This window comes from Mus musculus, chromosome 15, assembly GCF_000001635.26.
Source record: "Mus musculus strain C57BL/6J chromosome 15, GRCm38.p6 C57BL/6J".
Classification (NCBI taxonomy): Eukaryota; Metazoa; Chordata; class Mammalia; order Rodentia; family Muridae; genus Mus; species Mus musculus.
The window spans coordinates 58,551,207-58,570,528 of record NC_000081.6 but is presented as its reverse complement, the minus strand read 5'-3'; the positions used below and the strand labels follow the sequence as shown (position 1 = coordinate 58,570,528).

Below are 19,322 nucleotides of genomic sequence, written 5' to 3'. Positions count from 1 at the left end.
AATGGTCACTGGCCCCATCCCTAACCCAGAAACCATTTCCAGTTGATAACCACTTTCCTCCAAGGGAGTCTCACTCGGGAAACAAATAACCCTAAGAGCAGGCTGCATGCCCAGCAGTAGATGGCCACCAGAAAATGAACTCCGTGGCAGCTTTGAAGCCTCCTTGTCTCATGATGTCACATCAGAGCTTTACCTTTTTAAAATTCTTATTCTTAAAAATGTTTTTATTTATAAATTATTATTTTATATTTTATCTATATAATTTCTCTATTGATATTTTATTTTTACATTTTTATATTTGTATTTTTTATTTAAATATTTTTTCTTTATTTCTACTATAGGTCCTTTGTGCATATAGAATAGCTTCCAGCTTAATATTTTTATGGGCTTCCTGACTGTTCAAATGAGTTGGTGTCTGTCTCTTGTGCCTTCTCTTGACCAATTCTGATGTGTTAATTTTTATCATATCATATCATGTCATGTCATGTCATATCATATCATATATCTCTTAGCATCTTGTTTGTTTTCTGGTAAGAGACAGAAAGATGGTGGATCCAGATGAGAGGGGAGGTGGGAGGAAGCAGGAGGAGGAATCAAGGGAGCAGAAATCATAATCAGGATACATTATGTGAGAAAAAACATTTATTTTCAGTAAATCAATAAAAGGGAAAAAAAAGACAAGGCCTCTCCTGTCAGAATTTTGTCCTTCACAGTTTTAATAGACATCTTCATCCTGTGAACATGCAGACATGGGACTCCCTGCCAGGCCTCCAGCTGTGTAGCTTAGGACTGCATCTCATCTCTACTTCCTTCTGCTCTGTTGCAACATAGCTGCCGGGACGTGAATCTGCTCTTCTCTGATGGAATTAGTGCTCTTAGCTGAGCTGCTCCTTAGCCAAGGAAGATGGCTGGGGACTATGGCTGTAGTCTCTACTGAATGTGTGACGTATGGCATCAACTCTTCAAATCTTGCAATTCTGGAGGAGTCATTATATTTCCTATTGTATACACGAGGAAACCAAGCCCCAGAGAAGTGAAATCATCCCAAAGTAATGGAACCAAGATTAGTAACCCAAGTCCCTGAATCCACACCTATACTGATTACTGTTTTCTTTTTGTGTGTTTGTTTGTTTCTAAAAATCTATAGGGATAAATCTACTCTTTATGTGTTGACACTGGGTACCCAGAGAAGCATCCTTTCTGTTTGAGGTCCTGACTATCATCTCCACCACAGTACAATCACCTTATGTAAGGCATTCGTTCACTTCTTCAAGAGACAAACACTCCCCAAGCCCTACAAGTGTCTGCACTCACCAACAGAAACTTCAAAGCTGATCGGTTTGTCTCCAATCTTCCTGTCAATCATGGTAGCTTCAAAAAAGGCTCCGAAGAGTAAAAAGTCCTCATATTTTTCCGGTATAATCTACAGAGAAGAAAAAAAAATTGCTAGACAGATCTGGCTTCCTTTCCTCTCTAGAAAGCCAAGTTAGTGAAACTCATTTGGTCTGCTACACTTCGTAGACGCCTGAGTCTCTGTTACAGCTGGAAATGCCATGCCTTGCCACCAAGCAGACAGGCAGAATCATGGCCAACAAACTCAAGTCCAAACTCAGCTAGCCACTGGTCAGTCTAAAATGACACAGAATCACGCTCTGAACTGCTAGCTTATTATAAGTCTCCTTATAAGCAGTCTCCTTTCACACAAAAGATGAGCTTGGTGTGTGTCTTCCCAAGTTGCTGTTTGAGGGTGGGAGGCAATAATGAGCAGGTGTTTGGATCCAGGAAATTAAAGATGAGATACTGAGAGTCATAGCACTGGACCCTTACACATGAGCGAAACTGTATGGCTTAGATGCAGTGCTCATATACATTTATTAAGGTTCCTTATAACAACTTTGAGTGCTGGAATCGAGATCATTCCCATGTGTTCTTTGAGATTAACATATGCTAACCTGTTGCCTTGGGGCTGATCCACAGTCAACGTTCACTTCCTTAAATAATTAGTGTGGTGGTTTGAATCGGTTTGGCCCCCATAGGCTTGGCCCATGGGGACTGGCATTATTAGGAGGTGTGGCCTTATTGGATGGGTGTGGCTTTGTTGGAGGACGTGTGTCACTGTGGGGGTGGGCTTTTAGGTCTGCTAGTGCTTAAGTGTGGAAGAGTCTCCTCCTGGCTGCCTGCAGAAGATAGTCTCCTCCTGGCTAACCTCAGATGAAGATGTAGAAATCTTGGCTCCTCCAACACCATGCCTGTCTGCACACTGCCGTGCTTCCTGCTATGATGATAATGCTATAAGCCAGCCCCAATTACAATGAAATGTTTGCCATTATAAGAATTGCCTTGGTCATGGTGTCTCTTCACAGTAATAACACTGTAGGGCAATTAGGAAACTCATAAAAAGAGGGAAGTGTTAGGCATAGCAAAAGCTTCAATCAATCCTGTGTATCTGGGGTGCCGGACACACTGAAAACTATTGGAAGGGATCCACTTGTATCTGAGTCAGAAATGCTTTTATATTGAAAGGACATTAGAGCTCTCTACTCCAACCTCTAGTGTTTAGCTTTATAAAATAAAGTGCAAAAAGACTAAGGGGCTTCCAAGGTCACACAGCAAGACTAAGTCAGCTATGGCTTAAGACCTATTCTTTACCAAGACTGCATGGTCAAAAAACCTACAGGTAATCTGGAAGACTGGAGTGTGGCAGGTCATGCGGCAGTGGTTCTCAACCTGTGGGCCATGACCCCTTTGGCAAACCTCTATCTCCCAAATATATCTACGTTACAATTCTTAACAGTAGCCGAGTTCCAATCAGGAAGTAGCAATGAAAGTAATTTATGGTTGGGGGGGGGAGGGGTCACCATAAGACGAGGAAGTTTATTAAAGGATTACAGCATTAGAAAGGTTGAGAGCCAACCAGTACACCATAGGGTAATACTCAGTTCTTTGCAAGTAGCTCTTCCTAATGGGGAATTATTTCTGAGTGAAGATTCTGAGTGAGGTGAAGAGGTATAAAAGGGTTCTCTGGCTTTGCAGCTGGATTTACTAAAGTCCAAGGAAAGAAGAGCAGGGCTTAAATTCCTTAGCAGTAAGCTAAGAGAACAAAACAGCTGTGGCCCCACAGACATGGGGTGAACAGAACAAGAGTCCTGAAGTAGGCCCCTAAAAGAAGCAACAGATTTCAGATAATTGGGTGAGAGGTGACCTTTCCTGTGACATTGGAAAATCCAGGAAATGTTTTCTTTTTGACCAGAAACAGAGAGCAGGGCAGAGCAGAGTGTAAGACTTAGTCAGTACCTATCAGCCTCTTATCTTGCAGTTTGGGGGCTGAGTTTACTCTCTGGGAGGAGGGTAAAAACCACAGAGACTAGAGGGAAAACAGGCCTCAAAGATGACAGATGTGGCAGCAATTCAGCTGCCAGGTACTGGACTTTGAGCAAGTGCCATCCATCCTCTGGCTGTTACTTTCCTTATCTGTGACAAAAGTCTCACAATAAGACCTGGACCACTTGTGAAGAGCAGACATATAAGCCCTACAAATTATAATTACAGTAAATATCTCAATAGTTTGAATTATCTTTTAATCTTTCACATCCTTCAAGTTCCAATTTCTAGCCCCAACCCCCCAATTCTGGAAGTATGCCTTGAACCGGAGAAATAATTGTTACTTAATGTGTACTGAGCTCACAAGAGCTGAGCCTCAATGTTCATCTCTCTGCTTCCTGACTGTGGATACAATGTAACCAGCTTCCGCAGGCCCCTGCTGCTATGCTTTCCCCACTATGATGGACTGTGTCTTCAAACTTTGAACCTTAAACCCCCTCTCTTGAGACTGATTTTAGTCAGTTTTGTCTCAGCAAAGAGAAAAGCAATTAGCATAGGGGTCAAGTCGTCTGCCCAAAGAATCAAACAGAGGTAAGCATGTCTTGTTGCACACTAGCCTCTGTACCATACTGATACAATTTAAATCCAGCGGTCCCACACAAAAGGCCAAAATTTTTTAAATAGCAATCTTTCTCATGCCATAAATAACAGCAATATGTAGTTCCTAACATGCCCCTCACTTCCATCTTCCTGTTGTATATATTTTTGCATACATTCTCTCTCCTTCCACAGCATAAGCTCCATGGAGTTGGGCTCTCTGTTTACTCTTGCCCATGGTGAGCAAGACTTTAAAAATGCTCACATTCCCCAGGCTGGCTATGCTCTGTGGGAGTTTGGCAGAGGAGAAAGAAGCTTTGGCACGTAATGAGACAGAAGAGGAAAAGACAAAAGAGGGTCTCCCAGCATCCAGATGTGCAGGAAGTTTCTGCTGACAGTGACACTGGGCTCTGTGACCCTGGGAAGTTGAAAAATTAAAAAACACATAGCAAGAAAGGGTTGATCTACTCTGGCTGCGGGAGACAGAGGATTTGTTCCTTACAAGAAGAAGGAGCACAGTAGAAATGTCAGCCTGTGGTGTCATGGCTTGGTCATGGCCATTCTCTCTCTTAGGTCACCACCTTCGGGGAAGGCAACCAACTACCAAGTCATAAGGATTATCAGAATTTATGGGAGGCCTCCAGAGTAAGGAACTGCATTCTCATATCAATAACCAACAAGGTACTAAGGCCTCCTGAGTATCAGGCAGCCATCTTGGGAGATGGGTCCTTCTGTCCTGTGAAACCTTCAAAAGATCATAGCCTCTGCCAAGATCTTGGGAGCTTGTCTGGAGGTTCGAGCAAGGGAACACAGCTACTCCTATACCCTTGACTGAAGACTGTTCCTCCTCTATTCCGGGAAGGCCACCAAGCTTCAGGAGGGATGCACAAGGAGTGGCAAGGGAGTAAGGGAGCACTTGCCTACCTAGCTAGATCAGCCACATCAACTCTCGCAATCAATGGGGTGACAATGTCACAACTAAATCACCCTCACATCCACTTTACCAAGATCTTTCCTCCAAGGAATGTCTGACTCAGAACCATTTGTATTAAGGAATCTCCAAACTCCTCATTCACAGGAAAACAAGCATTTGATGTTTCAAGCAGCTAAGCTTTGGGCACTCTCAGCAAATAGCCTTAAAAAAAGATTTATTTATTATTATATCTAAGTACACTGTAGCTGTCTTCAGACACCCCAGAAGAGGGTATCAGATCTCATTATGGATGGTTGTAAGCCATCATGTGGTTGCTGGGATTTGAACTCAGGACCTTCAGAAGAGCAGTCAGTGCTCTTAACTGCTGAGTCATCTCTCCATCCTCACAGCAAATGATCTTAAGGATGTTGATTTAGATTCTGAATATTTCCCTAGCTTCATTTTTCTTGGCTATCCCTATAAAACCTGGCCCACAGCAGGAATGGTCACCGATGTAGGAAACATGTATGTGAGTGGCCATTCAGCTACCTGCAAATTTAAAGACAAATTTCTAATGTTGGCTTTTATTCTGAACACACACACAGACACACACACACAGTGAGAAAGAGAGAGAGAGAGAGAGAGAGAGAGAGAGAGAGAGAGAGAGAGACCCACGCAGACAATGCCAGTTCTATCACAAACAAACCGATAACACATATTTCCAGATGAGAGTCCAAAGGGGGGGGGGTGCTGCTGAAAGAGTCAAGACACAAACAATAGGTGGCAAACTCTAAATAGCTCCATCTTGGTAGAGGGAGCCGACCATGGATAATAGCCAGAAAGACATTGCACACCTAGCCATGTGCACACTATACAATCTGACGGCAATTTATATATACTTTCTCATCAGCCTTTAGATGTTGTCTATGACAGTGACCTATATGACCTCGTTTAGCTGAAGACAAAATGATAACTCAGGGCAGTGTTGGAGTTAGAGCCATGAGTAGAACTAATGCCAAGGTTCCAACCCCGGGCTCCAAGTTCTCTGCAGTGGCTTCCTGAGATCGCAGAAAAAAAAATTAATAGCTCCTGCAAAGTAAAGATGGGTCTCCTACTGCACTTCTGAGGTCTGCTCAGTCTCCAGAGAAATGGACAGCTCTGTGTAAGCCATCATTGCCTCCCTGTTGACCCGGATATTGCAGCTGCAGCTAAATCAAACTATACAGGCAGAGTTTCCTCGTCCAGCCTACCAGCACTCCTAATACCTCCAGCTACTTTTTCGTTTCCTTTTTTGAGTTCCCATGGAGTCCATGCTTGAGAGATTCTGAAGAAATTCATCATAAGCAGATGGCAGTGCTATTGCATGAACTGAGAACATGCCCAAAGATTCAGCACTAGGCCAACACAATTTTACCAGGAAGAAGAGACCAATACAGGAGGTCTTCTGGAGCCTGTGACAAGTACTGTCTCCCTTTGCCCTGGGTTCTGCTACCATCAGGGATGGAGGAGCAGCGCTTGGACCTACCTCTGGGGGGACTGCGAAAGATTCCACCTCCACTTCGGTGGAGTTGGTTTTGTCAGTAGTCTGCTGGGCTTTGCTGTCATCAGCTTTGTCAGCCTTGTCCTTACTGGAGCCTTTAGAAGATTTGGAGTCTTTGTCTTTGGAAGACAGCTTCAGTTCCTTCAGGGCCTTGGAGAACTTAGACTCCTGGGCCCCACCTGAAAGGATCTCCACAGCAATTTCCACTAAGATCCGGCCCCTGAAGGACACACCCTCCCCAAAGCCTTCATTCAACTCCTGGTAGTCATCCATGAGACTGTGGTTCCTAGGAGAACCATACAGGTTAATCCAGGCAGGTCCAAAAGTGGGAAGAAAACCTAGGGAAAACCTGAGTGTTAGTAACTGGCTGTACAAAGACATCCTCTCCAAAGACAATATTTTGCTCAATTTCCATCTAGTCTCTCTTTTGCACATTTACACTTTTTCACATTTGTAATATTGTAGAGGCCATTCCTGTACATATGTAGAAGATGCACACCTTGGTCTTCTTGTGAACCCTAAAGAACTGGAGTAATGGCTATCCCAAAAGCTGCTGTCTGTATGTGGGTATGTTCTTCCAGCTGGGCTACCTTGTCTGGCCTCAGTGGGAGAGGATGCGCTTAGCTCCCGGAGAGACTTGAAATGCCAAGGTTGGGGGATGCCCAGGGAGGTTGCACCTCCCCAGAGGAGAAGGGGAGAAGGGAATGGAAAAAGGATTGTGGGAGGGAGGGGGCAGGAGGGGAGGCAGTGAGCAGGATGTAAAGTAAGAAAAAATAAAGTTAAATTAAAAAAAATATTATACAGGCCACTTTGCAACCTTCTGTCGCCATTTAGCCATTAAATGTTTATCTATTCTTAACGTGAGCCAGGACGCTTGCTCGATGCCAACCATGGAGTTCAGCCGAGGACACGCTGATACAAAGATTGAACAAAGAAATGTTTATATAAATATTTACAATATCAATACTATGCATCTTCTATTGTAAGAAAAACTGATAGGCTGATGGAGCATGGATGGATGGGAAAGGGGCTGTAAACCAGTGATGGAGCATGGAGGGAGGGGCGGGGCTGTAAACTGTGATGGAGCATGGAGGAAGGGGCGGGGCTGTAAACTGTGATGGAGCATGGAGGGGGGGCGGGGCTGTAAACTGTGATGGAGCATGGAGGGAGGGGCGGGGCTGTAAACTGTGATGGAGCATGGAGAAAGGGGCGGGGCTGTAAACTGTGATGGAGCATGGAGGGGGGGCGGGGCTGTAAACTGTGATGGAGCATGGAGGGGGGCGGGGCTGTAAACTGTGATGGAACATGGAAGAACAGGGCGGGACTGTAAGCCAGCTGGAAAAAGTTTGGAGCCAGAGATACATGAGAAGAGTTTGGACAGGTAAGAGGCCTTAGACCTTGTTCTGACTTTTGCTCACTATCTTAGTATCATTAAGAATATTTTAAAGGGGGTGGGTGGATATGGGGGACTTTTGGTATAGCATTGGAAATGTAAATGAGTTAAATACCTAATAAAAAATGGAAAAAAAAAAAGAATATTTTAAAGGGATTTTAATCAAATCTATAATGTAACCATGTCTCTTAAGACCAGTGGTTCTCAACCTGTGGGTCACAGCTCCTTTGGGGGTCGCATACCAGATACTTATATTACAATTTACAATAATAGCAAAATTGAAGTAATAACAATAATACGTTTATGGTTGGGGCTCACCACAACATGAGGAGATGTATTAAAGGGTCACAGCATTAAGAATGTTGAGAATCAGTTAAGACCATTGTCGCTACCATGTGAAGGTTTGCAAGAAAGGACGTGGGAAAACTGCTTTGGGAACGATTTTATCATGAAAGCTAAGGATACCGTAGTTTGGACTAGGGTGAGGTGGTAGAGGTGGTGAGAAATGAATGTTCAAAAAATATTTCCTAAACATAGACCTGAAAAGACCTGGTGGTTTTAACTTATTCCTGCCATAAGGGTTTCTCTCAATATAGACCATCTGAAAAAATATATGACATCCATGAGAACATCTATCAACACAACGGCCCTTTATTTTTCAGTACTGGAAATCAAACCCGAGGCTTCTCACATTGTTGGCAAGAGCTATGACCCCTGACCTACACCTTCTTGTGCTCGCGTTTCTTTCTGAAAGACAAAACAGAGTGACATTTCAGAAGACTCAACTGTGTGGGTGCAAATTGCAGCCTTGGGACTTTCGGCTGCACGAGACTGGACAAACTTCTTAACTTCCTTGTACCTCAGTTTCCCCATGTGGAGGAAAAGCTAATAGTGCCTAACTCATCTGTCAAGATTAACAAGATAATGTCCACTAGGTGTCTCACACGGGCCCTTAAGGCATGCCCCCACTCATGCAAAGAAATAGGGAGTCATAATTTGCTTATCAATTCCCCCATAGTTGTCAAGAAGACATTTTTCTTTCTATCTAAATGTCTCTTTTCCACCACCCTGACTTCTGCAGACTAGATTCTATCCCTCGGATTCAGTTCTCCTTTCGGCAAACTTAAAGAAGCAGAAAAATTATTGTTAAAAGGATAGAGAAGATTTTTATCGTCCCTGATGTCTACTTGAAAAACACAAACATCTGTCTTTCTGAGCACCATCCAGAGGCTTCTAAAATGCTGTGAATAAAACAACTTAACATCTAGCTGAGACAGTGTAGATGGATGAGTGTGTTTTTTATATAAAGTGGTAAGTGTTGCTGTAATATGAAGAAGTAGAGAACATACATTCACTGAGGGCTTTCTGTAATGCCAGTCTGTGATTGGATATAAGAATATACAAGTCTCTGCTCTTGGAAAATATTCATCTAGTTAAAAAAAATGAAATAGTTGTACTGATGTCATCTTTACATGACTTAGTGTAATTATATATGTATGTGATATATAGGTATGTATATTTGTCAACCAACATACATATGCAGTGCAGAGAAAGGTGGTCATGAATTTAAATGGTAGTTAATTTAGAACTTCTTACGTACTAATGGGCCTTTAGAAATCGAGTCATATACTGAGTGGGGGTTCTTTCCCTCCCTGCCACCTTCAAAGCTTCGTGGATTACCTGAGGCTCTCCCAGATCCCTGAGTGCACAGTCACCCACAGCCCCTGCCACCCTCAAGCTCACATGTTCCCATCAAGTGACTGGGGACATAATTTTTATGTATGCTAAAACATGTTTGCATTGAACACATGCACCATACAAAGACACATATCAGGACTGGCTGGCCTATAGATTTTTAGCTTGCCAACCTTTGGTTTTATCTGACTTCCTTTTTCTTAGTAGAACAGGGACACATCACAGCTAGGTAGCAATAGTCATGGGAGACCTAGGACCAGACCTTGGTTCCATCATGAGCTTAACCAAGCCAGGCCACAGAGCACAGAACCATGAAAGGTGTTAGTACCTGCATGATCTTCTCTCTTTAAAGGTGACTGTGGTTTTGAGACCTACTTCTGAGTCAGACACACAAAACTCTCTACCTTTATCCCCGTCCTGCTCATTGGAGATTTTCTTCAGGTCTATGAAGTGAGTTGCCAGAGCTACGTCGTTCATGCTGCCTTCATCCCACACCTGAATTTTCACCCTCCGGCACAGGGGAGGGAACATTTCCTTGAAGACCACCTGCTCGTGCCACACAGGATCAGCACAATTCTTTTGCACAGAGGTTCGCCCCTGAAAGTACAGGAGCCAGGAGGATGTGAGCCATGGAGATAAATGACTAAAGAAAATCCTTCAAAGCATCTAGAGATGTAAAGGGAATTAATCAAAGATCATGGACTTGCCTCCCTGACACTTGTGAAATTAACTACAGTCTATTAACATGACTGCTGGCCTAGATGTTATGCAGGGCACTGGGGCAAAGGTGAATCGTTGTCCTTGGAAGTTTCTACTCAACAGGTAAGTGTTGAGGTGACTACCTCTGTTATAAATAGGGGCTGTTCCATGAGTCTTCAGGAAAGCAGCAAACATAGCTAGACCCTGAGGTCATGCCTACATAAAGACCAGGTTAAACATCACGTCTGACCTTGAGTGAATCAAAGCCATATCCTGGGATTCAGTTTCCTCATTATAGAACAGAATGATGTCCTATGTGCCCTTTAAATTCAATCCAAGTTAGACACACTCCAGCGTTTACTCCTGCTGATAGGAAGGGACAGGGGCATGCTTTGAAAGCACATGTTATTAAAAGTTCCAAAGTCCAGTAAGGCACACTGCAGCTTTGACCACAAACCTAGACCTTGAATCTTCCAATGGCCCTTAAGAAAAGAACAGAGGTATCTAGGGCCTTAATTCTCCCTACTTTTGGTTGAGAATAATAACAACTGACTAGAGTTTTTTTTTCCCCCTTCCTTTAAATCAGTTAATAGAGGACCTGAGCAGATAGTTTGGTGGGTGGAAGTGGCCCCCATAGATTCTCATATGCTAGAATGCTTGGCCTTAGGGTTATATAGGAAGATGATTGCCTGGGAAATGGAGAAATGAGTTAGGAGAGAGTGGTAACTCTACAGGGCCTGGTACTTGTTTAGAGAAGTAGCCAGCTGTGAGGAAAGAGGTTTTTCTACCTGGCCCTAAGTTGCAACACTTCCAGCCTTAGCTCTTTTCCACAATCCCCAGTGAGGCCTGAGTGAGCAACTGACCTCTGCATCTCTGATACCTACTGCCTCCCCTTCTGGTGACAAGGTTTTCTCTTAGGCACTTTTACCTTAACTTCATTTGATTAAAACTGTTCTGGATTCAGAGCAAGATATAACTGCCACTGCTGGTGACAAAGTTTCCTCACCGTCTGCCCAGCAAAGGACACCTCCACAAAGGGATCCACAAGGTCCTTACTGTCACCCACAAATGCTTTGGTGACATTTGCCATAATGCTGGAGTTCATTTTGGGTAATCCTTCTGCTCGGTAGAGTCTCACGTAGAACCTGGCCCAAGGTCTCTCTGATGGAAACCCTTGAGGGATCAAAAGGTTCCTAAAGGGAGACAAGAAAATTTTAAAACGAAAAGGTCTGCCAGTCAAGAGGAGAGAGAAAGGGTGGGTACAGGCTGAAGGCAGGGAGAAAGAAAAAACTGGGTATAGAATAGCACTGGGGTCCATCACTAAACCAAGTTTTCTTTCTAGAATTTAAATTCTTTTTTTTTTTTTTTTTTTTTTTTGGTGTGTGTCATAAACCAGTGGTTGAAAGTATGTTTCTTTCAAAGAAAAAAAAAAAACCCAGCTACATGTGAATAAATCATGTAATCTCAAGAATGGCTTATCTATGTAATGCAGGCATGTAAGGATCAGGGAACATGGAAGGCATGGTTGAAGGACTGTCAAAGCCAGAGGACTGGACACTTGCTGCAGAGTAGTCTTTTCTTTAAACAACAGCAGAAAGGACAGGAAGTAAGGGGTACATAGGAAAGAGGGGTTTGATCTGGAAATGGCAGAATGGAGGAGTGTGGGTGAATATGATCAAGGTACATTATATAAAATTCTCAAAGAAATAGTAGTAATAATAATGATAATAATAATAATAACAACAACAACAATAATAGAATGGCTTTTGTCTGAAAATCCAAGCTCCCAAAAGAGCCATGGCTTTGAGAAGGTGCGTTCAGACATCCGACAGAGCTGAGTCTCTGATTGGCAGGCCATGAGCTTGGCAGTTCTCACACACCCATTCAGAACAGAGTAGAGATGGGAAAGAGACATAAAGGGGGCATAGAATTTCTCTTTTATGGCTCTGGTTGGAGCTATCTTACTTCTCTATTTGCTCCTCAGCATCGGAGGTTTTGGGGTTGGTCTTTAAGATGTCACCTTTCCCAGTCACACTGATGTCACACTTCAGGTAGCCCTTGGTGCCAGTCCTGATGTCACCGGGGTCTGTAAGCAGTGCCCACTTGTCGCAGAACTGATGACCTAGGAACACACCTTATAAGTACTGTCCTTTGCAGATGGACAGTGGCTCCCTCATTCCCTCCCATATCCCCAGGGTCCTGGTCTCGTCTTTCTCTAATACTTAGAATAGTAGCTATTTGTAGACATCCCCAGTCCTTTGGCTATCCCACTCTCTTCCTTCCCCCATCCTCTCTCCTACCCTCTGACTTTTCCTCCAATGGGTCATAGGCATTTGGGAGGCTTTCAGTCTAATGATGCACATAGGAAAATCCCAGATTTGCAGAGCAGAGAGTCAACCTAAGAAGAGTAAGAAGCAGGATGGGTAGGTGGAGCTTGCTTACCAGGTTGGTTGTACACCGTCCCCACATCCACTCTGAAAGAGCCAATCAGGATGCTTCCTATCAGCTTGTGATGTAAGACCTACAAAAGGTACAGCATCAACCTGAATCATTTGTCTTTGCAGATACATCTGTGAAACGGATTCAGGATTCACCAAAGAGATCTCTAGGACTTGATGCTTGTCAGGGTTTGACCTTGTCTGGAGCAGAGTCTCACACACACACACACACACACACACACACACACACACACACACACTCACACACACATACATGCACACACTCACACACACACACGCACACACTCACATACACACAAACATGCCCTCACACACTCACCCACACACTCATCAACCCATAGGGTCCTATGTGACCTCCAAAGTGTCTCACCTGTGCCTCCTTCTCTAGCAATCTTTCCGCTTATCTGCTGAAGGACACCTGACACTCTCACTACCCTAGAGATTTCTTTAATCAAATGGACCCTGAAAAGCTATCTCTCAATACCTTGTTTTTCCTCCTCAAACTTGACTTATCCTTCACTGGCTAGGGCAAAGGTCACCTCCTCTAAGAATCTGTCCTTGATCTCCCGAGCTGCCACTGTCATTTCTCTCCTCAGCCTCCAAAACATCTTCCACAACTTTCTTTAGAACGTATCATGTGCTGCTAGGAGAAGTGTCAGTACTTCACAATTGAGCAAGTTCCGTACAGTATAGCATTTGTCCCGACATGAGCAGAACACCTATCTCGGTTACAGTAGCATGCAGAAAGGCTGATATCACCACGAGAAAGTCCTGAAGGAAGGTGGTACACTTGGTGCGATATCTAGAAGTCACAGTGTGAGAGACTGATGGAAAACCTGGAATAGTTTACTCTTTAATCCAGAAAGGAGAGCTGTCAGAAGGAAGACAGTGTGACTGAAATGCCCCCAAATCCTGGGAATGTTGCAACAGAGAAGGGGCCAAGGCCCCCTGCATGGTTCTTAAGGAACAGGTTGAGATTTCAGCTCAATTAAGGATGCTATTTCTTCGACTGGTCAGAATCTCTCAGCAATGAAGGGGTCATTCTCCAGGATCAGTGACATCTCTGTCACTGGAACCCAAGGGCCCCTAGGACTCCATGGCATCATGGAGGTGCCTCTGAGATTCCTACCAACTATAATCCTGATTCCCTTGATCAAGGGCAGGGTCTCTTTGTATTTCATCTACCATGTACCTCATTCAAAACAGATACTCAACAGATACGTAATGGATGGTTTAAAGAAGGATGAATGATAGAGTCTAGTAGCTTCTGAATAGCTCATGTTGCCAGGGGCAGTGGGAAGAAGAAAATCAGCTGACCTCAAGAAATGACAGCCATTCCTATTTCTCTTCCTACTCTCTATCTCTGTCTCTCTCTGTGTGCGTGTGCGTGCGTGCGTGTGTGTGTGTGTGTGTGTGTGTGTGTGTGTCTGTCTGTCTGTCTGTCTGTCTGTCTGTCTCTGTCTCTCTCTCTTTCTCGCTCTCTCATTCTCTGGCTGTGATTTTCCAGTGTCAGAGAACAGAGGGGAAACAAGGACAGCTTGGCTGCAGTAGAGGAGCTATTTAAGACAGCACACAAAAAGCTGCCTCTGTTACCGGCCTTGTTTTCTGTGGCTAACATGACTCCCTAAGGCCTGTCTCAAGTTCCTTTCACAAGGTAAAAGTCCCTGTGGAAGATGAAATGAAAGACTCTCAAATGATTCTTCCAACCACACAGGAGATCTCTTTATGGTGTCTGCCTAGAGACTGAGTGCCAGCCAAGCCTACTAGGACATTACTAGGCTCCTGGAGATGTGCCACACACGGTGTCATCGGGTTCTGTTCCTTGGGATACTGTTAAAGGAAAATAGTCTATGGTCCCATCAGGGAATATTATACTGTGGCTGTCCCAAGAGCATCTAATTACAGTCACCTCATATCACACCTTTTTAATAATATTCTTAATTTATTATTTGAGAATTTCATACAAATAGACAATATATTTTGATCACATCCACCCTCATTCTCCCCCCCCCCAACTCTTCCTGGAACCCTCTAACATGTATGCCTTCCAAATGCATGTCCCCAACCCCCTTTTTAAAGATCCTATCGAGTCCAATTAATGCTGCCCATATGTGCTTGGCTTTGGGGCTATCCACTTGAACATAGGCAACCTAGCAGTGGCTGTCCTCCTAAGAGTAACGCCACTCCCCCTCCAGAAATCTGCCAATAGTTCCTCAGCTGGGGTGGAGCCTCACCAGGCCTTCTCCCATTCACACTGGAATTTTGACTGGCTTGCTCTTACATGTGTAACAGTCTCATGACTCTGAGTAGCCAAACACGTTCTGATTCAATTTGAGGACTGCTCTCCATGAGAAAATGTATGCCTAGTAATATAAACATGGTCAAAAAACCCATGGACAGGAAAGTGATAGGTCCTAGAAGAGAACCTACTATTGCTATTTTCCTAAATGCCCCGTGCTGTCAAATGACTGTCTAAATATCTACATTTATACATATACATCTGTGCAGTTGCTCTCTGCCTTGGTCAGATTCTGTGGTGGACAGTGGTTAATACAAGGACTCATAACTGTCTAAGCATTGAGAATACATAACTATGAGTCATCTCCCTTTAACACTGAATTCATTCATTCACACTGACTTTCAATTTGTGAACTAGCAGTAAGCTGAATTAAACATTAGAGGGAGGGGGTTTCCTTTAAAATTTCGGGTCTCTCTCCCTAGGAGTTTTTTAAGAACAGCCAGTGTCTGCTCCCAGAGAAGGAATGAAACATGCAGACAAGCTTTGATCCAATGTCTAAAGTTCCAGGTGTCCCGCATACAGTCATGGCTCTTGTTGTCGATGTGACTTAACCTGGTGATGAACTTAGCTGCTCTAAGAGCCACTCTCATCAGGTGGCAGATGGAGTGACAGCACAAAGTTCTGAGAGCTGTCCCAGCTCCCAAAATATATTTTGCATCATGTCATTACGCCTGCAACAGATGCTAAGAATGTTGGGTTCTTGGTGGCTTTTCTTTTCTCAAGAGTCACATTCTTCTAATGCTCCTGGGAAGGACTGTATCATGATGCCACTGGGACCCTGGCCTTGAGACAGGACTATGACATTCAGCTGAGGTTAGAGGTCATATAACATATCCATACATATGTGAGAAGGTGAGAAAAACAGGACAGGGAAGGAAATCAGAGTTGCTGTGACTGTTGAGGGAACCCTTGCCTTATTCCCTGTGCACTTTTACCAACATAAAGTCACTGTCCTGTTCTTTAAGAAGTCTTTAAAACAAAGCATTTAATTACTCTCAAACCCCTGCCCTACACCCAGCCTCAAATCTCTCTTCATGGAAGAAGTGGCTGTTTTCTGAGATTAAAGTAATAGATGTCACCATCTGCCACCTATTGTTCTCTGACCCTCTCCTGAATAGTGTGCAGTTGGCAATGGGCCCAGTTGGCCACTTCTGCTCTCACTTAGGACAATATGACTTCAGCATTTATATTTTCCCTTTCCATTCCTGCCACTCATGAACGAGGTACATGGCCATACCCCAGCAAACACAAGGAGCTCCCACTGTTTCAACTCTTCAGTCTGGATCTGTGGTTAACCTTCCCTCCCTGGATAGGCTGAGAAAGATCTGTCTAGCAGATCAAAATTCTCCCTTGGAAAGGTCCCGAGGTCCACACTCAGAGGCAACTTTTAAGAATGCTGAAATGCTCATTTTCTCTGCCCGCTGGGTGTTATCAGTGACAAGACTGACATATGCAAACTGTCCCCAGTTTCTATTCCTGTTTCTCTATTTGTCACTGACTAGAGGAAAAGATGGTTGTGATTAATTAGGGTAGATATCACCCCAAGAGAAAAACAACATTAACTTGATTTTTAAGAAACAACTGAAAAATGGCAGCCAATTAAGATGTCATCTGTAGCATATGTTCCATTATTCCCACATCCTCTTAACAAATGCTTACTGTAGTTTACCTCTTGCTTCCAAGAAGTGCAGATTCCCTTGAGATGGCTCTGTGTCCTAAAGTCCTCCATATTGGGGATTTTTCAGCTTTAGCCCGATTCTTCCATGGTCACCAACCTATACACATCCCCTTGAACCCAGGCATCCCTAACCATGCTGAGCTGTCCCAGAGAGTTCCAGTGTCTAGGGTCTCTCCTGCTTTCTCCCAGTACCACCATCTGCCATGCTATACTTACTGAAATTTTGATGATCTTGTCGAAAAGATGCACTTGGGGTCCGATGAAATCAAAGACAAAGTACTGTAAAACATGAAGTTCATCTTGGTCACCAACCCTTAGCTTACCTCTAAGAACCTTGCTCTTGGAATGAGTTAGATCCTTTAAGTTGTTTTCAGTTGTTTTACATATTATTTTACATATTATACATAAAATGCCAGCAACTACATTCTTGCATAGGATAAGTATTCCTCTAAAATAGATATAAGTAGTATTTTTGGATCATGGATTATGTGCATGTAAAATTTTAATAGTATTAGGTTTTCTCCCTTGAGGGACTATTAAGCTGTATTTGTTATTTTTCTATTGTTATGATAAAATGCCAGGACCAAGGCAACTTATAGAAAATCAAGTTTATTTTGGCTTATAGTTTGAGGGGGACAAGGACCTGCCTTTGTGGGGAGGCTTGGCTCTGGAGCAGAAAGCAGAGGGCTTCTGTGTCAACAACAAGCCAGAAGTGCACTGGGTTTTGTATCTCCAAGCCCGCCTCCTGGACATATTTCCTTCCTGCGAGGCTGCACTTCCTGAACCTCTCCAGACAATGACCCTGAGTGATGACCAAGGTTCACAAATCCAAACCTAGTGGGGGCATTCTTATGCAAACTTCTACAGAAGGCATTTTACATTCTGGCTTTTGCTGTATCTTTTCCAACCCTTGATATTGTTAGTTTGTTCTTTCTTTCATTTTTTTCTTTCTTTCTTTTGTCTTGTGATAGGTAAAAGGGGTATATTAGAATAGTTTTTGAGTGAACTCATTTCAAATATTTCTCAAGATTTTTTCTGTTTCAAATATTCTTGGAAAATTACTAAGACTAGCCATGGAAGGAATGAAAAAAAAGATGAATGATAGAAATTGTTAATATTGGAATATTAAATTTCAGAGTTAAAGAATTACCTTGGTGTCAGCAATGTCTCTGTTGGTAAAGGGACTTCTTCAGAATCCACATTGTGGAAGGAGAGAACTGGTGCCTGCAAGCTGTCCTCTAACCTCCATATGTATACAAGTGTCCACATGCTCACAGATAGGTAATTAACTAAAATGTTATGCAGGTGGATCCCCAAAGTTGCAATATAGAAATAGAGAAAGACTAATGACTAAAGAACTTCATGATTTTAGTTATTTCTAGCTCTACAGCCTTGCTTTGGGTCTCCCGAAGAAGGCACTAGATGTATAGTACAAGTTTCACAAAGGTTGAGTCAGGCACCTACCTCTCAAGTGAGGTTGTAGACGTTAAAGGTGCATAGGATGGGGAGCTGGATAGAGGAAGAACTGTGGGGTAGGCTGGGAAGGACTGGGGCAGTGTTGTGCCCTGGGCTCTTTCCTTTGCTTTGAGCTGTAGCTATAAAAGAAATATAACTTGTGGATGGACATGCCAGTGGGAAGAACAAATACTGGCATTTCCTCCCTAGAGTGATATAGAAAAACAAAAATAAACAGCCACATGCTGTACTAGGATGTCTTTAAAAATGGCGGTGATCCTCTAGGCTGAGGTGTGGCCCCATAGTAGAACTCTTGTCTAGCATATGCCTTTGATCCCCAGCACCATAATAAACAAACAATAATAAATAATCAATAAAGGTAATGATTTCAGTTTAGTCAGAAAACAGGTATGACCTTTAAAGAAATTTTTCATATGTAACACACACACACACACACACACACACACACACACACACACACACACACGTTCCAGTGTTTGTTGGCTTTCAATGTTGCACTCTCCAATGTCTCATAGACTCTGGGCTTGCACCCATTTTCCTAGCCAGCAAATATTCAGTAATCCCTGCTTCCCCATCCAACACCTGACAGCCTCTGGACCTTGCTGTGACCTGAGTTTGCCTCCTGTTCTTTTTCTTGGTTCCCTACTTGCTATTGGTATGGTTGGGCTCAACTTGACATCATTTACAACCAAGATTGCTGGCGTAATTATAACATCTAACAAGTAAATGGGCCTTGCGGTTTTAGTGAATTTTCATACACACTCTTTAATATCACATCTGTGACAAAAGGATGGAGGGAGAAGTGAAACACAAAGAGGGAAAGTAACATCTGGGAAGCTCAGGGGCAACTCTGGCCCAGAAGAAAGAATTAACGGCTCAAATGTGATTTGGGGAATTTCAGTTAATGTCATTATCCATGCTGTCCCTGTCTCCCTTGTGGATTACTGCTAGCATAGTAATGAAGACTGCAGCTTTTTTTTTAATGCAATTCATATTGTCAGGTAATTGGTGGTATCCAAGTTTAAATGTCTACATCCTGTTCCTCATCAGTTAGGCCATGTAAGTATATTGTAAGCACACGCCAAAGGCTAAAAGCTTTAGTATCTGTGGATGAGAGACTAAGCAGTCAGTATATTATGGCACAGGGAGGTGATGGATGGAAAATTCCCCAACAGTGAAGCAGAAGTCAGCTTAGCCTGTGTGACCAGCTACTTAGCCTGTATGACCGGCTATGCCCTATCCTAGAAACCAT

General features: G+C 43.3%; 1 protein-coding gene across 2 annotated transcripts in view; it reads right to left on the bottom strand.

Moving 5' to 3' along the window:
- The window catches only part of Fer1l6 (fer-1-like 6 (C. elegans)), a 155,040-nt gene that overhangs the window by 94,559 nt on the left and 41,159 nt on the right, over positions 1-19,322 (bottom strand). For both annotated transcript variants that reach the window (NM_001370912.1, XM_006521609.3), the window contains 7 exons: positions 16,811-16,873; positions 12,601-12,679; positions 12,124-12,280; positions 11,165-11,351; positions 9,864-10,056; positions 6,357-6,709; positions 1,315-1,423 (listed from right to left, as the gene is read on the bottom strand). In NM_001370912.1, the coding sequence (NP_001357841.1) occupies positions 1,315-1,423; positions 6,357-6,709; positions 9,864-10,056; positions 11,165-11,351; positions 12,124-12,280; positions 12,601-12,679; positions 16,811-16,873 (1,141 nt within the window). The remainder of the gene's footprint in view (positions 1-1,314; positions 1,424-6,356; positions 6,710-9,863; positions 10,057-11,164; positions 11,352-12,123; positions 12,281-12,600; positions 12,680-16,810; positions 16,874-19,322) is intronic.